This window comes from Doryrhamphus excisus, chromosome 16, assembly GCF_030265055.1.
Source record: "Doryrhamphus excisus isolate RoL2022-K1 chromosome 16, RoL_Dexc_1.0, whole genome shotgun sequence".
In the NCBI taxonomy this organism is placed as follows: domain Eukaryota; kingdom Metazoa; phylum Chordata; class Actinopteri; order Syngnathiformes; family Syngnathidae; genus Doryrhamphus; species Doryrhamphus excisus.
The window spans coordinates 1591839-1614680 of record NC_080481.1 but is presented as its reverse complement, the minus strand read 5'-3'; the positions used below and the strand labels follow the sequence as shown (position 1 = coordinate 1614680).

Genomic DNA, 22842 nt, shown 5'->3' with positions numbered 1-22842 from the left:
TTGTTTGGAATGTTGACCACAACACAAGGCCATTGGACTAAAAATACCATAAATAACAATTATTACGTATTGGTGGGAAGAGCTGCAGATTATTGTCTTGGGTCATGATATGATATGATATGATACATAATAGAGACATTGAATGATATTCCAAAACAACCAGTGAGTGGAAACTAAATCAGAACCTGAAATCAGTCGGGAAAAGGTAATATTCCAATAAACACATACAAGCAAAAACTCTAATTTGGTATTTTTGTAATACCTGCATCAATATTTTTTATCCTGATCTGTACTCATCTGAACAAAGTCAACATCTGATACAATTCATCAGCAAAAACACTTTTGATTGTCTTTCACAGTGACGAATAAGACTTTCAAATATACCTTCATTTCACATGAAAATAACAATATTTACATTGTTCCAATTTACGGTATTTGAAAGATACGTTTCTCTTAAGTAGTAAAATACTTCATATTTTAAATTTACCAAAGCAGTCGGCGAGTCCAACAGTGCTTCATGTAAATTCAATACTACTAACTAACTCCTGTAAAATGCAGTCACAGGCATTGTATTGTATTGTATTATACTGTACTGTATTGTATTGTATTGTATTGTATTGTATTGTAACAGATGCAAGAAAATACTGTAGGATAAAATGTCATCCTATAGGACTAATAATGTATATTATATATGTGTGTGTGTGTGCGTGTGTGTATGTATATATACATATATACACATACATATATACATATATGCATATATGTATATATACATATATATACATACATACATACATATGCATATATGTATATATACATATACATATATACATATACATACATACATACATACATACACATACATACATACACACATATACATATATATACATACATATATATGCATATACATATACATACATGTGTACATATATATACATATATACATACGTATACATACATACGTATACATACATATATGTGTACATATATATACAAATACATACATATACATATCTGTGTACATATATACATATACATACATGTGTACATATATATACATATACATACATATACATATATGTGTACATATATATACATATACATACATATACGTACATATGTGTACATATACTATATACATATACATACATATATGTACATATATACATATATACATATATACATATATGTATATACGTATACATATACATATACATATATACATATACATATATACATATACATATATATGCATATACATATATATATACACATATACATACATATACATATACATGCATATACATACATATACATGCATATACATACACATACATATATACATATATATACACATACATATATACATACATACATATATATACATATACATATATACATATACATATATACCATGGAGCATGGAAGCACGGCATTTATGGCATCTGCATGTCTGAACTTTGTTTACGTTATCAATATATTATCAGCTCTAAAGCAAAGAGGACAGCAGTAGCATGTTAAAAATAGTTAGCGTCATCGTGTCCTTGATAGGACATGAAGGCCAATTGAACTCAAATAAATATGGCACATATTTACACTACATAAAAGTTAGAATGATGGAATGAATGAATGAAGGAATGAAGGAATGAATAAAATTCCCAGAGCAATGAAGAAAAGTAAATAAAATGGCGGATGTTGCCATACTGTCTAATTATTCCAATATCTGTGCTTTGATGGGAGTTTTAATGTGTAATATTTGCTTCATAAGTCAATAATTTCACTGCTCACGCTAGCAGAGTCGTCGTGTCGGCTGACCTCAAGGTAACTACGCGAAGCCCCGCCCCGCCTTCGGTCCGAGTCCGGTGTGATGAAAGGTCGCGTGTCGTCCACGCCGTTCTCCCCCAGCTGCCCTGTTGATGTTCTCGACGGATGAAGCGACACGGGGCAGGACACTGACGAGGGAACGTTCCCCAGCTCGTTCCCAGCCCACCTGTGACCCTGATGGGAGGGCGTGGGCGGAGCAGTCACTTGCCTGCTGGGTACGCTGCTGAGAATGCTGCCCCCCAAAGGCATGGAGGACTCTGTCGGGGCGTCGCTGCTTTCAGAAAACTGGGGGTCACTGTTCCTGCGCAGCCAGGCCCCAGGACTGAGCCCCGATCCGGGGTAGGGGGGTTGTGAGGTTAAGTTTAAAGGATGAAAGAGGCTGCCACCTTCAAGAAGGTGTTCTCTGTGCAGCGCCTCGTCAATGCTGCGGGTGAGGTTAATGGGCGACGGGGGCCTTAAGTCGAACTCGCACATCGAGAGGGAGGTGTCCCGGTCTTGGTCCAGATTTCCGCTCACCGAGCGCTGCGGAGGCAGGCCCATCGCCTGCAGTCTCAGCAAGGAACCCGCGGAGCCATCAGATACGCCACGTTCAGCCGAGTGGCCCCGGTGGTTTCGGACCCGGTTGCTATCTTTGACACACTGCGGCTGGGAGATGCTTTGCTCGTGGTTCTGGTTCCTGATTAGACTCTTTGTGATGTCGGCTCCGGAACGTTCCTGGCCGGGCCAATTGTTAGGAACCTCGGCTGGACCTCCTCCTCCGACGCCGTTACTATCAGACTTCCTGCAAGGCTTCCCTGTCAAACTCTGGACTATCTTGGACCAGCATGTGTGTCGATGAGAAGAACCTCCAGAATGACCGGGTGACGGCATCTCACCTGTTGTTCTTCTCTCTCCTGCTCCACTTTCCTGGCTTTGCTGACAACACTGAGGCCTCCAGAAGACCCATGAAGCTAAGAGTAGCAGCGATAACCCCCAGGCCAGCTCCAGGAGTCTGGCCCAGAAATGAACCAGCCACCAATCCCAGTTGAAGCTTATCCGGTCTCCGAGGAGTCCATAGAGCCACAGGGTGGCATGAACGTGGAGCCCGCAGCACAGCGCCCCTAAAACAGCACAAACTGCCAGCACTTTTCCCAGAATCACCCCTTCTCTCCTGGTTCCTGTCCAAGCCTTCCTCCTGGCCTCTTCGGTGATTCCAGGGTGAGGAACGGCAGGACAACGTATGCGCGGAAACACGTAGAATAGGAATCCGAGACAGAGACCAAGACCCCAGCACAGGGACAAAACCTGCAGGGTAACAGGGACCACGGGTGACAGCGCTGGGGAGAGAAGATCTGCTGCCAGCAGCAGAGTGCACTGCAGCACAGCCAACACAGCCACCAGGGGGGGGCGCTCCAACGTTGGAGGTAAAACTCTTACTCCAGTTACTCTCAAGGCCAGCAGGGCCAGGGCGGCCTGGGTCCATACCAGTAAGTGTAGCGGCAAGTTATAAATGGCCGCAACTGCGGAGCGGGGAAGGGTTTTCTGCATCCCGTAGGGATCAATCAGTAAGAGAGATGCCCTGAGTCCTCCAACCAGAAACAAAAGCGCATTGGCGAGAGCAAGAGCCCCCCGTTGAGGACAGTTGGACCCAGGTGACAACATGAGTCCCAGTGCGGATCCGCCAAACAAGAGCAGGAAAAGGCAAGCTGAGCCGTAAACATGAAGCTCCCAAGCAAAAGCCAAAGTCCTGCTCAGGTCGCCCCAGTAGATGCGGCTGCCGTTTAGCGACAGGTCGGTGCTGGGAGAAGGGGACGGGTTGAAAGTGGAGTGAGGGGCTTGATGAGGATGACCCAGCAAAATGGAGCGGTTCTTCTGCGGTTCTTCTTCAAAGATTTGGGGATTTTGGGTAACCGGTGCAACGCTGGTCGGCAGGAACGTCGAGGTCGCTGGGGATGACAAAAAAAAGTATTAGTGTTATTATACAGAATGAATACATCAATCTATCCATTTTCTATGTCGCTTGTGCTTAACTAGGGTCGCGGGGGTAGGCTGGAGCCTATCCCAGTTGACTGTAGGCGAGAGGCAAGGTAGACCCTGGACTGGTCGCAAATCAATCGCAGGACACACAACGAACAACCAATCTACTGTATCTATCTAAGGGCTGGCAATTGATATTTGATCAGGATTAATTGCATTTTGTCCATAGTTAACTCAGAATTAATCACATTTAATCGGATGTTCCTATCAGGGTTTTATGCTGCCGATATCAATACAGATCCCATACATGCAGTGGTAATGGTAATGGTAATGGTAATGGTAATGGTAATGGTAATGGTAATGGTAATGGTTTTATTTCATTTGAACATGCATCAGATTACAATTGAATGCATCCCATAATCAGTTCCCAGTTCCACATGTCCAAAAGGAGTAGGAAGAAGCAAAGCTTATTAAATTCTACCCCTCCATCTGGTACTTTTACAATAAGTAACTGTTATATTTGTTCACTTCCTGCTTTCCTAATATAGTTTAAGTTTAAAAAAAAAAATTTTTTGGTAAAAATTTTTTTTTGTTTGTTTGTTTTTATTTTTGTCACGTACCGAAGTACGAGGTGATATGACCATACAAAGACATAAAAGTAATTTTTTTAATTAAAAAAAAAGTCATTTTTGTCCTGTACCAAAGTACGAGGTGATATGACAATCAGTAACTGTTACATTTGTTCACTTCCTGCTTTCCAAAATACAGTTTAAGGGTTTTTTTCCCCTTTTTTTTTAATAATGCACCTCGTACTGAAGTATGAGATGATATGAGCATCCAATGCCATAATGGGTACCATAGTGCGTGTCAATATAGTGATATATATAGCACATCATGACTGGTTCAAGACTCTTCATCCTTGTATTTAGCAAACATCAACTGCTTGTATTGTTTCTTGAATTGGCTCATCGTTGTGCATTGTTTGATTTCCTTACTCAATCCATTCCATAGTTTGATTCCACATACTGAAATGCTATGGCTTTTTAAAGTAGTCCTAGCATAGAAGAGTTTATTTCTTCCTTGAGATCATATTATAAGTGTAAATATTTAAATGTACTACTGGCTATATTATGGGTCACCAAGGTTTATTTCTTGTGAGAGATACTTGTGAGATATTTTCATAGCTTATATTTCAATCCAAACAAAACCAATATGCTTGTTTTACCAGAACATGAACTTAATGCTTGTATCCACAACTGAAAACCTGAATGAAAAGCAGGTTTGTCAGCCTCTGCTGGGTCCTAACAGCAACAGTAGACACAAATAGCCATCTGCCAGGGCTTTGTGTACATTAGATGTGGTGTTTACGCCACTAGAGGCGTACAATTCACCATCATAGTAATGACTTTAGTAATGACTTACAACCATCTGGTACAGTTGCTAATCACCTTGTGTATAAATATGATTTCTGCAAAGGAAAAAAAAAGGAAATAATCTAATGAAACCTCTAACCTGATTAAATTATGGTTGGAAGCATTATGATGTAACTGGAGGAACTGTCAAAAACGAGGCCGTAACACAAACAAATGTTGGATGGGTTTGATTCCCCGCTCGGGCATCTCTGTGTGGAGTTTGCATGTTCTCGCCGTGCATGTGTGGGTTTTCTCCGGGTACTCCGGTTTCCTCCCACATTCCAAAAACATGCTAGGTTAATTGGAGACTCCAAATTGTTCATAGGTATGAATGTGAGTGTGAATGGTTGTTTGTCTATATGTGCCCTGTGATTGGATCGCCACCAGTCCAGGGTGTAGTAGACAGCTGGGATAGGCTCCAGCACCCCCCGTGACCCTTGTGAGGATAAACGGTATAGAAAAATGGATGGATGTATTGATCTATTATATGAATTAATGACACATTTAATAACACATTTACATATTCATTCATTCATTCATTAATTTTCTATACCGCTTATCCTCACGAGGGTCATGGGCGTGCTGGAGCCTATCCCAACTATCTTCGGGCGAGAGGCGGTGTACACCCTGGACTGGTGGCCAGCCAATCACAGGGCACATATAGACAAACAACCATTCACACTCACATTCATACCTATGGACAATTTGGAGTGGCCAATTAACCTAGCATGTTTTTGGAATATGGGAGGAAACCGGAATACCAGGAGAAAACTCACACATGCACGGGGAGAACATGAAAACTCCACACAGAGATGGCCGAGGGTGGAATTGAACTCGGGTCACCTAGCTGTGAGGCCTGTGCGCTCACCACTCATCCGCCGTGCAGCTATTTCCATATTTAATTCCTTAATTCCAAGATCTCTGTATTCCTCCACATATGTTAAGTATGATGGATGGTGGGGGGAGGGGGGGTCGGGGGGGCTGAATTAGCCATCTTTTGTCTCAGTTCATCCCATTACTTGAACAACTCATAAGGCTAACACTTCTTTGTTTATGTCAAACTGCTCAACTTCCTTCCTTCAGCCTATTCCTTCCAGGAGTGATCCAGACATTCCAGACTGCACAGCTGGATAGGCTTAACTTCCTTCTACCGTAGAGTCGCCGCTCGCGACGAACATCAACGAACTGATCCAAAATGCTGACAGCCGTCAAAAGTACAGACGCTAACATTACGGAACATTTCACGGACTTTCTCCAGAAGGAGAGACTTGTCGTCGAGGTCGTTGCAATGTTTTTCCTTTCCGTTCTGCCCGTATGTCACACGTTCCCTTTTCGAGGTGCTTTTCCTCAATCCCTCCCTTGATTCGTTTTCTATACAGCTGCTTTTCATTACCCAACTGACTCGCTACATTTCTGGACCGATTTCTTTCACCACATTCACCCTACCCATTGCTTCTCTTGTCTGTATTCCCGGCAGTCCTTTTTTTTTTTTTTCTGAACCCACTTTCCTCATGTATGCATAACTGCTTGTGATTCCGTTATTACTCCACTTTCTTCACGACTTCCTGCTCCTGCTTATAATTTTTCCATCTGTGTATGTATATACCTCACATAAAATATCACCTCGCCACTTTTTTTTTTTTTCCAGGTAAATACTTAGTTTACCACAAAGTATTAAAATACACACCTTTTGGTACTGGCTGCACACTCGTTCTTGTTCCTTTTTTTCCCACATGTGCAGTTTGATTGTGTTTATTTGTAAGCATGCTAGCTGTGGTTGTTGTAGCTGCTTTCTCTGTCGATGAATGTGAACTGTTCTTCCTTGTATTAGTGACTGCTTGTGCAGGAGTCTGTGAGAGTGTGGTAGTGGAAAGAGTGTGTAAAGTCACTACAACTCCCGAGTGGGGTTTCGGAGGAGGGGTTTTTGCAGTAGGATCACCTGAAATTGGAAGCAAATACATAAATTGTCATTTATAAGAGCAGATATGAATTTGTAGATCTTTCTCACCTGTTGTTACGAATACAGGAAGTGTAGCCTGTGAGGATTTTGATCCAGTTTTTGGTGTCGGTGCCGACACACGCGTCTCCACAGCTGATGAATTCTGTCCCTCGGATCTTTTAGTCTGTGTTTGTGGTTTATAATGCGCCATGACATCCTCGGATGTCGGCACAGGAGGAAGTAATTCTTCCTTTTCAAGCATCAATGTTGCACTTCCTGATCCTAGCCCCTGCACATCCTTTGTTCCTGCAAGTGGATTGATGGCTGTCACTGATTTATTGGAAAGATCGCCGGAGGATAAAGTGAGCACAGGTGCTGACAAGCCTTTTGTGGTTGATTCTTCCTTAGCTGAACCATCACTGAGAATCAGGTTAGTTGGGTCTATCTTGGGTCTGGTGATGCTGCGTCGGTTCATATTTGTTCCACCACTTTGTATCTGAGAGGGAAGGGTTGACATGGCGGAGGCAGTCGGTTGTATTCTTTGTCCTTGCTGCACTGTATTTGTTGTTGTCAACCGATCCCGCGGTGTAACCTTAGCTGGCACAGTGTGTCCGCTGTGAGTCATAGAGGACCGGGATCCATTCGTCTCCTCGGGAGGTTCAGAGTCTTTAGGAAGATGAAGGGGAGAAAAGGAAGAGGATGTGCCGATGATGACCTGGGCATCACAGGAAGGGAGGGAGGCGATGAGGACGCTTAATAAAAGGAGGAGCATGAAAGCCATGGCCTGAGTAGTGAGCAGCGACTCTGGTTACATCATCCTCACAGTTGGCTTCTGCTGACACAGGAAAAAAAAACAAAACAAAAAGGGGTCAAGTTAAGGTCAGGTTAGTGAAACTCCTCTCGTCTTGTTACCAGCGTCATGCAGGGTAATGTCAGGTGTATGATTTCATGGTTTTTAACACACAGCAGTTAGTGTAATGCTGTCAGTTTTAAGTTCCTACCTATTTTCGTTTTTGGTTCCTACCTAGGTGCATATAAGTTAATGAGGCGGAACTAATTGTCTGTGGAATCGTCGTTCCCACACGTGCACGTTTAGTCGTTACACCCATAGAAAATAAGCTCCGTTGTTTGCCACGCTATTTAGAGCTCAAAAGCTAATAGGTGCTAAAAGTTAAAGATCATCTCTATAATTCCCTAAGGTGCAGTATATGTGTATTATTATTATTATTATTATTATTATTATTATTATTATTATAATATATGTGTATTATTTTCGTTTCAGTCTCTTAGCGTCTTAGTTTACAGTTTGCTGTACCAGCTAATGTTAATCATGAGTGTGTTGCACATGTATTGGTTGTTTGTTGATGGAAATGTATGTAATGTGGCAAGTTTATTTGCACTATTGTAAATAAATGTTTAATGACAAGAAAACGAATTTGTACACATGTTATTGTATATTTGTGTATTATGTGACCAGTAATGTATTGTATTTTGTATCTGTTTGAACCCCTTTTAGTTCTCACATTGTTTTTTTTGTTATGCTGTGTCTTTTTATCACTACAATTTTGATAGTATTCTGGCTTGTAACAAGAATAGCAATACTACTTGCTGTGTAACATATCATTGTCATGTATGGTGATACTCAAAGAAACACTATGACCCTCAAGTATTAAAAATCTTCATGTAGCTAAACAGATACCGGCTGCACTACCCTTTTATCATTTCTCTTATTTTAGCATGTAGCTTACATAAGCCTCTATCTATGACTCACAATGGGAGAAACCCCCGAGCAGTAGAATGAACACTGCAACTTCAGCATGGAATATTAGGAGCAGAAATGTTTGTGTGTCTAGGCCTCTGGACTCAAAAGCAAATAAGAGCTACTACGACTCCCTCGGCTCTCTGCCTGATGAGCTCATATAATGTGCTTTTTTTTTTTTTTTTTTTTACATGTGAGCAATTTGAATTAGGAAAAAATGATGGCTCAAACAGTTACTAAGTAGGACGCCAAAGAGCAATGATCAGAGAATCACCATTTTACATCAACCCATGCGGTGGAAAGCAGCAATCCAGGCAAATGTCAACGAGTGCAGAAATATAAGTCCTTCACCTCCACCCAATAACAGGAGCCTCAATGTTTATTTTCCTTCCGGTCTCGGTCACTTCTTCTCATTTAAGCCCGGTTGTTGACTGTTATCCAATTCAACTCCCTTCCTTTCCTCTTTTCCTTTTCTCCTCCATTCAGCCGGTATAATCTCATCTCAGTGATGCAAAAATAGAGGTAGTAGTTTTAACAATGTGGAGATTAAAGTCCTTTCCTTGATAGGATGTATAGGCAGGTGAAGGTGGCTAAGAATGTGGAGGAGATTTAGTGATGGAATGAAGCTGACAACAGAGGGTACCTTGAGGGGATGGAGGGACAAAATCCTGACAAATAGTGAGGGATTATATATAGAGCAGGAGGGGTGTTATGGTTAAAAGAAAAAATATATAAAGAGCCACTGGGGAACTTCAATACATGGAAAATAAGTATTAGGACACTAGAGGTCCTCATTCATTCATTTTCTACCGCTTATCCTCACAAAGGTCGCAGGGGTGCTGGAGCCTATCCCAGCTGTCTTCGGGCAAGAGGCGGGGTACATTCTGGACTGGTGGCCAGCCAATCACAGGTCACATATAGACAAACAACCATTCACACTCACATTCATAAAACAAGTTATGAACGCCTCTCATTGCCTTTCAATGTGCAGGGCCCACTGGACTGCGCATCAGAGGCCACAATGTGCGTCACCATGTAGACAACCTATTTTAGGAGAGATATATAAATTGGAGAACATTCATTCATTTTCTACCGCTTATCCTCACAAAGGTTGCAGGGGTGCTGGAGCCTATCCCAGCTGTCTTCGGGCAAGCGGCGGGGTACATCCTGGACTGGTGGCCAGCCAATCACAAGGCACATATAGACAAACAACCATTCACACTCACATTCATAACACTCGTTATGAACGCCTCTCATTGCCTTTCAATGTGCAGGGCCCACTGGACTGCGCATCAGAGGCCACAATGTGCGTCACCATGTAGACCACCTATTTTAGGAGAGATATATAAATAGGACTACATTCATTCATTTTCTACCGCTTATCCTCACGAGCCTATCCCAGCTGTCTTCGGGCGAGAGGTGGGGTACACCCTGGACTGGTGGCCAGCCAATCACAGGTCACATATAGACAAACAACCATTCACACTCACATTCATACCTATGGACAATTTGGAGTCGCCAATTAAACTAGCATGTTTTTTTTGGAATGTGGGAGAACCCAGAGAAAACCCACGCATGCACGGGGAGATCATGCAAACTAAACACAGAGATACCCAAGGGTGGAATTGAACCCTGGTCTCCTAACTCCACTAAAGGTCCTATATTATAAAATCTTATAAGTAGGAGTGCACCAATTACACATTTTTACACAGCCTACATCAGAACACAAATTAGAGTCTCACATAGAAGACAGTGTCTCTCTCTATGACAGTCCATGGGGGGAGAAGGCAGATGGGTGCAGCCCGTCTATTTATTTTTATCATGTTGACCCCCCTGGGGCCAAAAAACACATCATTCTGCTCATTCACTTGCAGAGGGGGAGAGGGGGTGGGTGGGATCGCATGTTGTGGAGATGTCGTCACTCACTCTTGTACAATACGTTCATTATCCCGAGCAGGAAATGCTTGCAAACAAGATGGAATGATGAAAGTCACAAAACCCCCCTGCAAGATTACATCATTTCTCTTCATCATTTCAATAAAGATGTAAAGTTTATGATAATGTATTAAAATGACTAGGCAGTGTTGATTGGCATATATGGTACAGCGGATAGATAAATGGGTGCTTTGTATCACGATTCGTTACGGTTACGGAGAGAAGTGGAGAATTTTAAGTACCTGGGGTCAACAGTTCAGAACAATGGAGATTGTGAAAGGAGGTGAAGAAGCGTGTGCAGGCAGGATGGAAGGGGTGGAGAAAAGTGTCATAGTGTGATAAAAGAGTTTCGGCTAAAAGGAGGAAAAGACAGGAAGCACAACCGGAGGTAGCAGAGATGAGGATGCTGAGGTTCTCATTGGGAGTGACCAGGATGGATAGGATCAGGAAGGAGTACATGAGATGGACATTACATGTTAGAGGCCTTGGAGATAAAGTCCTTTAGGCCAGACTGAGATGGTTGGGACATGTCCAGAGGAGAGATAGTGAATATATTGGTAGAAGGATGCTGCGTTTAGAGCTGCCAGGTAGGAGGAGGTTTACGGATGTCGTGAAGGAGGACGTGAGAGAGACAGATACAGAAGACAGGGTTGGATGGAGGAGATTGATTTGCTGAAGGGAAAAGCCCAAAGACAAAGAAGAAGACGTTAAATATGAATATTTCCTCAAAATGTGTGATTTCTAACTGAGTTTTTTTCAATAGAAAATGGTCCATGTTGCCAAAATGTATATTCTTTTACATAAAATTTGATGTAAATTATTATTGTGGTTGGTTTACCCCAAACAGATTCAAATCCCTACTTACTACACATAAAAAGGTGATTAATTATGAGTTAACTATGGACAAAAAACGATGAGTTGATAGTGATACTGTACATACAGTAGATATTGTGCATGCAGGTTTCCAACGCAGTGTTTTTGACTGAGTGCCCATCTCCTTAAATGACTCTTCGTTATCAAGGTGACATCGGGATTAGAAGTCACGGTCAGAAAATTAGTCGGCTTAAAGGGAGAGCTGCTTCTTTAAGGACGGGGAGGAACATGGAGCGAGTCTTTGGGAAAAGCAACAGCAGCTCCAAAACTTTTGAATTAAAAAAAAAAATATATATTACATCTAAATAAAGTTATCTTGTGACAAGACGGTTTTTGTGTATAAAAAAGCTAAAGAACGTACTACATGAAAGCGGCTGTGTGTAACGGTTCCACGGCCCAAACAGAGCACTTTAAGTATTACTGCCGGCCCGTCCATTTGCCACACAGATCCACGACTTGTTTGCACGGCCTCACGCAGGTGGACACACGAGGCTGTGAAGTGGCGTATGAAGCAAGTGAGAACCACACAGAGCGGGGAAATGGGAGGGAGAGTATGTGTGGTTATCTTGGTATGTAAGGGTGGGGGTGGGGGGTGGGGTTCCCGGGCCCTGTATGACCGTTAAAAATTCCACACCTTGGAATAACATGTGGATTGCCTCAATAATATTCTCCGGGTTCTCCTATTTATTTTACAGATTGGGTCATCTCCATGCAGCTAATAATCCAGTTTCTGTTCATCTGTTTAATATGTGGAAAAATAGCAGAGCTGATACCCAACAGAATCGGACTGTTTTTACCACGGAAGACCCCGTTTGGTTGATGATCATCCCGCGGTTGACTAACTCTCCTGATGTCACGTCATCTATGAACTGGACTATTATTATTTGAATACATTTATAATGTGTCATATGTTGCCCACTTGACGTCTATGGAGTTTTGAGTTTTTCTTGCCCAGATGGGGGTTCAGATCAGGGGATGTCGTTGATTCTTGCCAGTTGCCAGATTGTTGCCTCAGATCAAAAGCCAAAGGTCAGAGTGGAGGGTAACACACACACAGAGCTACAACTAACTCCATCCCATTTGGCAAATATTTCATCCACCAGTGATCCTACGTATATAGAAGTTTTGCCTTTGTTGTCTACACATATCCGGTAAGAATACATACTGTATACTCAGGTGTTCAAATAATTAGCACCCCCCACACCAGAGGTAGGGAACCTATGGCTCGGGAGCCAGGTAGGGCTCTTTTGATGACTGTATCTGGCTCTCGAGCATTTCTTACCACAATAAAAATGCATTTTTGCTAACATTTAAGTAAAGTAAAGTAAACCATCACAGAAATGACTGTTAAAAATAATATTCAAAATCAACAACTTTTTTATGCATATATCTTTATCTATATATCTATTTTCTACTGCAATACGGCTGACCATATCCATCTTTCTTGATGATATTTTCCAGGTCAAACACCAAAACTCGATTATTACTGGGTAATGCGGTAGTCTCGGTCATTGAGATGTCAACATGTAAATATAAACTTTCCTCCTTTAGTCAAATAGTCACCTAGCTAAAGCTGCAGAACCAAGCCTTCTGACGAAGATGGCCAAAAGAATGAAATACATGTACGGAGTATGGTTCAAAACCATGCAGCAGCAGAAGTTGTATTAATGGCAACAAGTATTTGATTTATTATTAGACACTGCGCTGCTCACGAAAGTGTGCTGGCCACACCCCATTGGCGTGGGGTAGTGTGCCTGGTCTATGTAATTAGAGCCCATTATATGTAAAACTGTTGGTCTTACATAAAAATGCACACATTTTATTGCATTCAATGTTTAAAAAAATGTATATGGCTCTCATTTTAAAATATCTGGCCTTCATGGCTCTCTTAGCCAAAAAGGTTCCCGACCCCTGCCCCACACTCTCAGTGACGCACCACAGGCGAGACAGTTGCTAAATCATATCCAATCACAAAACACGGCCAGGAAAAGACATTAGCCACATCCCAAGTACTAAAGTACTACTAGCCCTGTAGAGGGGCGTGAGTGACAACTCTCACTCTGTTGCAGCTGGACGCAATAAAAGGTGTTAGATGAAGTGTTGCGGGGAAAATATTTGCCATAGAAATACTGACAAATGCCTGTAATCTTATAAGATATTGAACTTTTGCCCCAGGTAAGCCATTATTGTAGTTAAACGATGCAATTCAATGCAAATGCATGGTTGTATGGAATATTTTACATCGTCTTACTACATACACCCTTTACTTAGAAGACAACCTAACTCTGGCGGGACTATCAAAGAAAACTTCTTGAGTTGCATTTCGGGAAGGATGAAGCCTTTTTGTCCTGCCAGGATCAGGGTGTGTTGTTATTCTTGTGAATTGAGTTCATCTGGCGGGTTCTGTATGACGTCCAGTAGCACATTAGCCCAGTTTCCTTTCCCTGCAGGATGAGTTCAAATGTCCCTGAATAGGAATCCTCCACACGTTGATACCAGACAAGCTCTTTGTGTGGATATGTTACAACAGCATACAACCTGTTATGCATCTGTTTGTGTAAACTGAACATAAAAGTACTACCAATTGTTGCTGCTTTAAGTGCACAGCTATCTCCACAGTTTCGTTTCAATTTCCTGGCTTATTATTTTGACTATTTTTTGCTAGTTTTCCATTCAATCTATTGAAACCTAAGACAGAGTTGCTGTGTTGACCCCCTGAAGGGAAAAAGCCAAAAGAGAAAGAAGACTACTGAAACTTAATCACTCTGTTTACATGCAGCCAATATTCCAGTTAAGGTCAATATTCCGGTTTCTGAAACATTCGGAATAACCAGTTTACATGCTTTCTTTTGGTTGGTTTTCTCGTCTTCTGTTTTTCCCACGTGAATCCCCTGTTTCACCATCGCTCTCACTTCCTGTTTTTTTTCTCCCTTGTTTTGCATCGGTAATAAAACCATTTGAACTGTGTTTGAACCTTGTGTGTGCATCCTGGGATCCATCTATGTTGCCCACACTCGCCCTGACACATTATCAAAGACTTTGGCAAGAGAAGAGAATATTCTAACAAAGAGCATAATAGGTCCCCTTTAAAGAAAACTTGCTGGTGGACCAGCTTCACTCGTAAGATCATGCTGGTAGACCAGCATCATTATTGAGACCTTGCTGGTGACCAGCATGAAAATTATGCTGGTCCATTAGCATTGATGTGTGCTCCAGTCCTCAAACAAGCAATCTTCATCGTGAATTGAGAGCTAGGTATCCACTCTTCCGTCTTTAAGTGACGCTGACACGAGCACCGAGTGAGGCGTTGCATTAATCTGCCAGATAAATATAGTTTTTCGTGTTAGCTGCTACAATAACAATATCGGTGTAGCTTGGATAGTATAGAATTCCGTTATGTAAGTGGAATATTGTTGCCGTTTTATTGAGGGGTTTTGTGAAAACGTCAAAACACAAATGTATTTTAGAGTCAAAATACTGTATGTACTTGTCATGATATCCATTGTTAGCTAGCTCATATTTACTCATTTTCTTGCGCTAGAATGCACAAAAAAAGGAAAGAAATACGTGTTCATGTTTCATAAAATTCCAAAAAAGTGCAGTTCTCCTTTAACATTATTTTTTTTGTAATATGGGAGGAAGTCAGAGTACCTGGAGAAAACCCACAAAAGCCCAGGGAGCGCGTGTAAATTCCACATCGATATGTTTCATAACATATTTGAGTTCTCCTTTCTATGAGGCAGATGAGCTAACCACTGCTCTTACCCCGCTGCTGCACTGTCATTATTTATTTATTACTTCAATTAATTGAGGTGAATTGAATTCCGCCAGGGCTGCGCGGCAGACGAGTGGTTAGCGCTCCGGCCACACAGCTAGGAAACCGGAGTTCAATTCCAGCCTCGGCCATCTCTGTGTAGAGTTAGATTAATTGGCGACTCCAAATTGTCCATAGGTATGAATGTGAGTGTGAATGGTTGTTTGTCTATATGTGCCCTGTGATTGGCTGGCGACCAGTCCAGGGTATACGCCGCCTCTCGCCCGAAGACAGCTGGGATAGGCTCCAGCATACCTGTGAGGATACCCTTGTGAGGATAAGTGGTACAAAATAAATGAATGAATGAATTCCACCAATACTGTTGAAATGAGTTTCAATCATCTCTTGAAGCTTTGGAGACAAAGTGCATTACTTGGTTTTAATCAGCGGGGGCGCTGTTGGTTTAATTTCACTCTCACAAAGAACTTCACACTAGCTACAGTATGCTACTTAGCATTCATTCATTCATTCATTTTCTACCGCTTTTTCCTCACGAGGGTCGCGGGGGGTGCTGGAGCCTATCCCAGCTGTCTTTGGGCGAGAGGCGGGGTACACCCTGGACTGGTGGCCAGTCAACTACTTAGTATTTAACTGTTAAAAATATCTACAGCATGCACAAAAACACTAACTTCTTAAAAGAAATACTACTAATATACTACTTGGAAACATAAAAAAATAATAAAATTAAAATATATAAAATAATTTTTAAAAATAGAGGACACATTTTCCAATATTAAATAATTTTTCACAATATTATATAATAATAATAAAATATAAATATAATATAAATTATTTTAATATTATTTTTTAAATATTTTAATTCAGTTTTCCCATTATTTCAGATATTTTTAATAATTACTATGTTACTAGTTTTCACTATTATATTTGGAGGCCCATACGCCTTCCCTTGTCACGCAATTCAACGTGTTTCCCTTAATAGCGAATATACATATCATCACACTTAACAGCAAACTGTTAAATACTATTGTATGGTGGTGGTGTGTGTGGGGGGGGCATTGGACACGAAGTACTACACTTGAGGCACGACGCTTCGTCACTGTGGATCACTGCGCAAAGGGACGCCGCACTCCATATAAATATTTGAAGCTAAGTCACCGGTGGACGTACCTGCTACTTGTGCTGCCGCTCTTCCGGCTTCGGGGATGTTAGCTGCCGGGGAAGACATCCATAGTCCGCCGATGATTGGAGCAAGAAGAAGTGAATGTGCTCCGCTGTGTGTTGCTGCGACACCCAGCCCTCTCTTATGCGCTGAGGAAAAAAGCGAGAGAGGTTGAAGGATAAAGAGAGCAAGAAAAAGAGACGCCCCCCTCAGAACGCCCATCTCTCTCCCCGTGTGTCCCCCCTCCCTCCATCCCTGCTCACCTCTACCCGTAGCCTGCATGTCCGTTAGACAATATAACATGCAGTTTTAACGTGATAACACACTACCACTGACGTCATCACACAGCAACAAAACTACTAACTAGGGTGTTTTTTTTGTGTTGTTTTTAGTACAAGCAAACATTTTGGTGCATACTGGTTCATATGGTTGCAGGTGAGAAATATGAGCTGCCCCCCCCCCCCCCCCCTCCCTCCATCATACTGCATCCTCATGCTGCATCTTGGCCCTGTGCCTGCTCTTCACCCACAGTCTACTTGTCCTCTGTGGTGCAATAATAACACTCCTGCTATGGGAATAAAAATACACACTTTGTGTGATAAAACCTCATAGAAGCTACTCTTGTGTTGGTATCGTGCAGTACACGCAGCAGGCGGCCATGGCCGTCATTATTAGTTTCTGTGCACTGTACAGCGTAATCCCAAAATAACATGTGCATGACACAGGATTGCCCTAATGCCATTACATTGTATCTAAGCCAGCAGAAAACTCCACCAGGGCTTTGAACATGAAGGAGATGGCAAGGATGGAAATCGGCAGGTTACATTTAAAAATCTAAATAAATAAAGTACAATCTAATCTGAAATACTGTACACATACTACAAGTGGGGGGGAGGAGGGCCTATGCAGAAGTAATAGTACAAGTGGATCCCCACATATTTGCTATTCAGCCTATACAAAAATATTCCATCCATGCATTTTCTATGCCGCTTATCCTCATTAGGGTCATGGGTATGCTAGAGCCTATCCCAGCTGTCTTCAGGCAAGAGGTGTACACACACTTTTGTACATGTGGAAGTGTGGATTAATTTATGTGATGTATTCCATTGTAACCTGATGCAACCATTATCATGCAAACTCCACACAGAGATGGCCGAGGGTGGAATTGAACCCTGGTCTCCTAGCTGTGAGGTCTAACCACTAGACCGCCGTGCAGCCCCGCCATTAAACCATAATAAATCATAAAATATAAGCATAGTAGGCGGCACGGTGGTCAAGTGGTTAGCGCGCAGACCTCACAGCAGACCAGGGTTCAATTCCACCCTCGGCCATCTCTGTGTGGGTAGTTTGCATGTTCTCCCCGTGCATGCGTGGGTTTTCTCCGGGTACTCCGGTTTCCTCCCACATTCCAAAAACATGCTAGGTTAATTAGCCACTCCAAATTGTCAATAGGTATGAATGTGAGTGTGAATGGTTGTTTGTCTATATGTGCCCTGTGATTGGCTGGCCACCAGTCCGGAGTGTACCCCGCCTTTTGCCCGAATACAGCTGGGATAGGCTCTAGCACCCCCGCGAGGATAACCGGTAGAAAATAAAGGAATGAATGAATTTATTTATGTTTCTACCATCTTCGTCTACATTCCATAGAGTCGTTTAAATTGATCTTGGCATATGTTCTGTGAAATTCAACCCTGGAACAGACAAAACTGGTTCTTCCTCAGCTCTACAAGGCACTAAACCTTCATCGTTTGCCAGCCAAGCCTTATCTCTATCAGATAGAAGAAAGTATTAATCACCTTAGGGAAATAAGCCTAAACTTGTTATCAGGAATAGCTGAGAACTTAATATGCCAACGTCGAAAGCTCCATGTGGAGATTCTCTCCAAAAGGTTTCACAAATGTAACCCCATCTAAGGTGAACGCACACATGCCTGATACATGTGTCTGACACTGGAACATACGTGTTACTATCCAGCAGTAATGACAACCGTTTTAAAGCTCGATGGTGAATGTCATGACCATTTTAGGGGATCTCAATGCAATAAACCGATTAATCTCTCCATGAAAACCAACGAGGATTCTGTCTCTCAGCCATTCTGGTCTCATTCAAGTAATTCACCCTACAAAACACAGCCAGATGAGCAGATATCCTCCATCTGGGGACAAAACATCACTTCCATACAGTAAGGCGCAGTTTTGTGTGTATTCTCTGAAATTCATAGACGGGCATACATTCATCAAACCCTCCCTTATTTGTTTCAATTTGGTTACTCTCTTGACGCTCTTGTTGTTTTTGGGCTCACTCTGCCCCAAAGCAGGGCCCCAGCCTGTGTCCAGCTTAACAAGAGCGAACATGAACGCTGACTCACATATTCATTAACACACATGGCTACACACGCTTCCAGAAATAAACGCCTATGGTTGTACCACATAAACGTGACACATGCAGCTGCATAAATGATGCACCTGATGCAATCTGGAACCTTATTTTTAATTATATTACCACATTTGACTGTATTTATACCAATATATTGTTATTGTGCTCAATAACAGTCAGCAATCATGTCTGCTGTGAAGAGACCAGCTGACCTATAAACTACACTATGACACACAACATACGCATTATTAGCATCGTTATGTTTGACATAACCACAAAACACAAGATGGCATAGATTGTGGCAGACCACATACCCCCCAAGTAAAACACTCCAACTTGCCCTTAATGTGCTCTTAAAATAGACTGGACAAAGCAAATGATGACCCATATGTGGCATTAACATGCAAAGTCATCCAGTAACTGTATATCCTGATCCATACTGCCTCCTAGTGGCCACTTCTGAATACTGCAGTGCTATTGTGATTTACACTTAAATTCTGAAATTGCAGTAATTGTGTTTTTTATTCATTCATTTTCTACCGCTTATCTTCATGAGGGTTGCGGGCATGCTGGAGCCTATCCCAGCTGTCTTCGGATGAGAGGCGGGGTACACCCTGGACTGGTGGCCAGCCAATCACAGGGCACATATAGACAAACAACCATTCACACTCACATTCATACCTATGGACAATTTGGAGTCGCCTAACATGTTTTTTGGAATGTGGGAGGAAACCGGAAGAACATGCAAAGTCCACACAGAGATGCCCGAGCGGGGAATGTGGCCTGCGCGCTAACCACTCGACCACCGTGCAGCCTAATTGTGTGTTTTAATGTGGATATATAATATTAAAAAAAGGAGTGTAGAAGCTATTTAATGTTTATTTCAAAACTTACCACAGTGCCGAATTATTACATTCATGGGACATTCAAGTTACATAATGACATCCATTTACAAAATATCATGAGGCTAAATATTAGTATTAAAAAGTACAGTAAACCTCGGATATATCGGATTCAATTGTTCCCACTGGTTTTGTCCGATATAAGCGAAATCCGTTATATGCGTATACCGGAAAATGTCCGTTTTACGCATATATCGGATTTATATCCGGTATATGCGTAAATCGGATTTTATCCGTTATAAAAAGGCACTTCCTTGACTATGTTTCCAATGTACCTGGGCGCGCAGGCAACGCTGCAAACGCTGCAAATGACGTCGTATAGCGGCCTGTCACGATTCGGCGAATCGGAGCGCCACGATGCGGCCATCCGATATATGCGAGGGAAATTTAATGGAAATGCATTGGAACGGCACTGGAGATTTTGTCCGAAATAGGCGAAATCCGTTATAAAAAATCCGATATATGCAATGAATTTTTATTGGAAATGCATTACAGAAAAATTGGTTCTTTTTTATCTGTCCATTGTGAACGAATTTCCGATATATCCGAGTCCGATATATCCGAGGTTTACTGTAGTAACTCATCCTCTAAATATGTTACTAAGACAAACTTTACAAAAATGTTTATTTAGAAAAATGTGTTATACTACCTACTCAATTTTGCCTTCTTGTGAAATGCTGTCTCGGGTTTCCTTTTCTTCACAGTTCCATTTTGCAGAGTCCTATTTGTTTTTTGGCATGTTACCATACTTTCACCTTCTGACTCTTTCTTTGGCTTCCTCAAATGCGGCCTTTCTTTCAGATTTTGGAATTTCTTGAGATCTGCACAGAACAACACCTAAACAATGGACAGGTTGTGGTTAAAATGGACAACCAGAATACACACTCATGTTCAACAATACATGTACATACAGACTGCGCCCAGCCAGCATAAGGACCCCACAGCTTCCTGAAGAAATCCCCTGTTGTACAAGTAGAACCAAATATTAACTTCTTATTCGGTGTGTCTGACCTGTGTAGATACTTCCAACATTTAAGTTATAAACAACACAAACCAATATCTTTGTGAAGTTTTTCAGTGATGCTTTTTGGTTCATTGACAGTAGTGTATTTATAATCACGCTTAGCAATCTGCCACACGTGTGTGTCAATTGGCACGGCGTCAGCCTTATCCAAGGACATCAGACATACACAATCGGCCACCTGCAGGATGATACACAGCACAAGCTCTATTTTAGATGATCATAACAAACATAACTAGTCATATTGCTGCTTTACCTTAGTGCCCACTCCAGGGAGGGCACGCAAGGCATCACGGGCCTCCACATATGGGACATTGCGTAGACCTTCAAGCCAATTAGGACCATGGTTGTCCAAAATCTGCTTTGCGCTATTTTGCAGGAACCTAGCTCTGTATCCAAAGCCAAGTTCCCTCAGGCAAGCTTCGACACTGCTGTCTAAAATTTAAAAAAATGATGCTATTGCTATACAGCAACCAAAAATAGCTAATGAATATTTCCTGTGTGACAGAGCATAACAGAGCAAATATAAGTAAGCAAGAAGAAGCAACTGTACTGTACCTGCTAATGCAGACAAAGAAGGAAAGTCGTAGTAATATGTTTGATCCAGCTGACAGAGCAGGTCCCCCCTGGCCTGACACAGCCTCTCCACCATTCCTTGGATCCGAGAGATATGGTTGTTGGAAGTGCAAATGAATGAAAAGAGACACTCGGTGGGGTCCTGGCGGATCATTCGCACCCCTGTGGAAAGACAGTGGAAAAAAAAAATCACTTTTAGTCAGTCATAATTAAGTAATTGCATGCAAGCACACACTGACCAGTAAAGATGTCTGCAATTTTCTTGAAATGGGGGTCTGCTGCTCCCCATTTCCTGTACAGATCCTCCAGATTCACATTCAGCTGGAAGTAATCTCTCAGCATTGCCTCTTCTTCTTCGTCGTCATTCTGGATGGTTACAGACACTGACTCCTTCTCTTCCTTCTTTACAATCCCTCCTAATTTCATCTGTGGCTTGTTTTCCTCACTGTGGGAAACGCCACCATTTTTGTCGTACACATGGTACCACAAAGTATCTTCTGTCTGGGTTAGAGTCCACACTCGTCCTCCAAATACTCCAGTCCAGTGGCCTTCGGATGTCTCTCTCCAACTATGGGAATACGGTGGTAAATCTTATTGAATGTGGCTAAAACTGAAAAAAAGAACTATTATTGATATTATATATATATAGTTCCTACCGGAATGATTGTCCACAAGCAAGAGTGAGATCCAGACGCAGTCCTGACTTCTCACAGGCTATAGATTTCCACACTTTTTCTCCCAATGACAGGATTGCATGTCGTGCCATAACTTTGGGTACTTATTGGCAATACTTATGAATGTGAATGTGGCTTAAATTCATTATTTGTTTACCACATCCAGTGAACCGGAAGTTAATGGTGTCACACCGGAAGTTTTCTGCTTTCCTGTAGACGGTATGAGGTTTGTAATTCTCGAAACTAAATAATTGGCCAAGTATGATGTAATCGCTTTTCCAGTAATAAAATAAAAGATTAAAGTAAAAAAGAAAAAAATATTTTTTTTCTGTACTGTACAGACAGAACTTGAAACTGAAACCAGATAAATGCAACAAAATAGTATTGACACACACACACACACACACACATACATATTCACATACATAACAATAAATCTAGAAATTATTAATAATTATTAATAATGTTCTTTTGTTAGGAAAATGTTTCATTCATCAGAGTAGACGATATCTCTCATTGGACTAATGATTTAAAATGATTAAGCAAGACATTTGAAAATTTCAAAATATAACAAAACCTGTGAGATAGGGTTTTGTTTAGTCAGCCATTTTTGATGCATTGTTGAAGGATTTTTTTCCCTACAAAATTCATCTACAAT

The 22842-nt window shown here is 41.7% G+C and overlaps 2 protein-coding genes across 3 annotated transcripts; both read right to left on the bottom strand.

The window, feature by feature from the left end:
- Nucleotides 1-1395: 1395 nt before the first annotated feature.
- On the bottom strand, nucleotides 1396-16819 carry LOC131104763 (proline-rich transmembrane protein 3). 2 transcript variants are annotated; one of them, XM_058052267.1, is made up of 4 exons: nucleotides 16644-16817; nucleotides 7204-7966; nucleotides 6883-7134; nucleotides 1397-3752 (listed from the first exon to the last, which is right to left on the bottom strand). In XM_058052267.1, the coding sequence occupies exons 2-4, from the start codon at nucleotides 7913-7915 to the stop codon at nucleotides 1765-1767; spliced, it is 2952 nt and encodes a 983-aa protein (XP_057908250.1). In that variant the 5' UTR covers nucleotides 7916-7966; nucleotides 16644-16817; the 3' UTR covers nucleotides 1397-1764. The 2 variants fall into 2 exon arrangements, with proteins under 2 accessions (XP_057908251.1, XP_057908250.1); XM_058052268.1 differs by lacking the exon at nucleotides 6883-7134 and having other exon boundaries at nucleotides 1396-3752; nucleotides 16644-16819.
- Nucleotides 16820-19886: 3067 nt separating this feature from the next.
- On the bottom strand, nucleotides 19887-22395 carry ogg1 (8-oxoguanine DNA glycosylase). Its single transcript, XM_058051606.1, has 7 exons — nucleotides 22167-22395; nucleotides 21750-22078; nucleotides 21493-21672; nucleotides 21191-21369; nucleotides 20968-21115; nucleotides 20825-20874; nucleotides 19887-20750 (listed from the first exon to the last, which is right to left on the bottom strand). The coding sequence occupies exons 1-7, from the start codon at nucleotides 22274-22276 to the stop codon at nucleotides 20559-20561; spliced, it is 1188 nt and encodes a 395-aa protein (XP_057907589.1). The 5' UTR covers nucleotides 22277-22395; the 3' UTR covers nucleotides 19887-20558.
- Nucleotides 22396-22842: the final 447 nt, after the last annotated feature.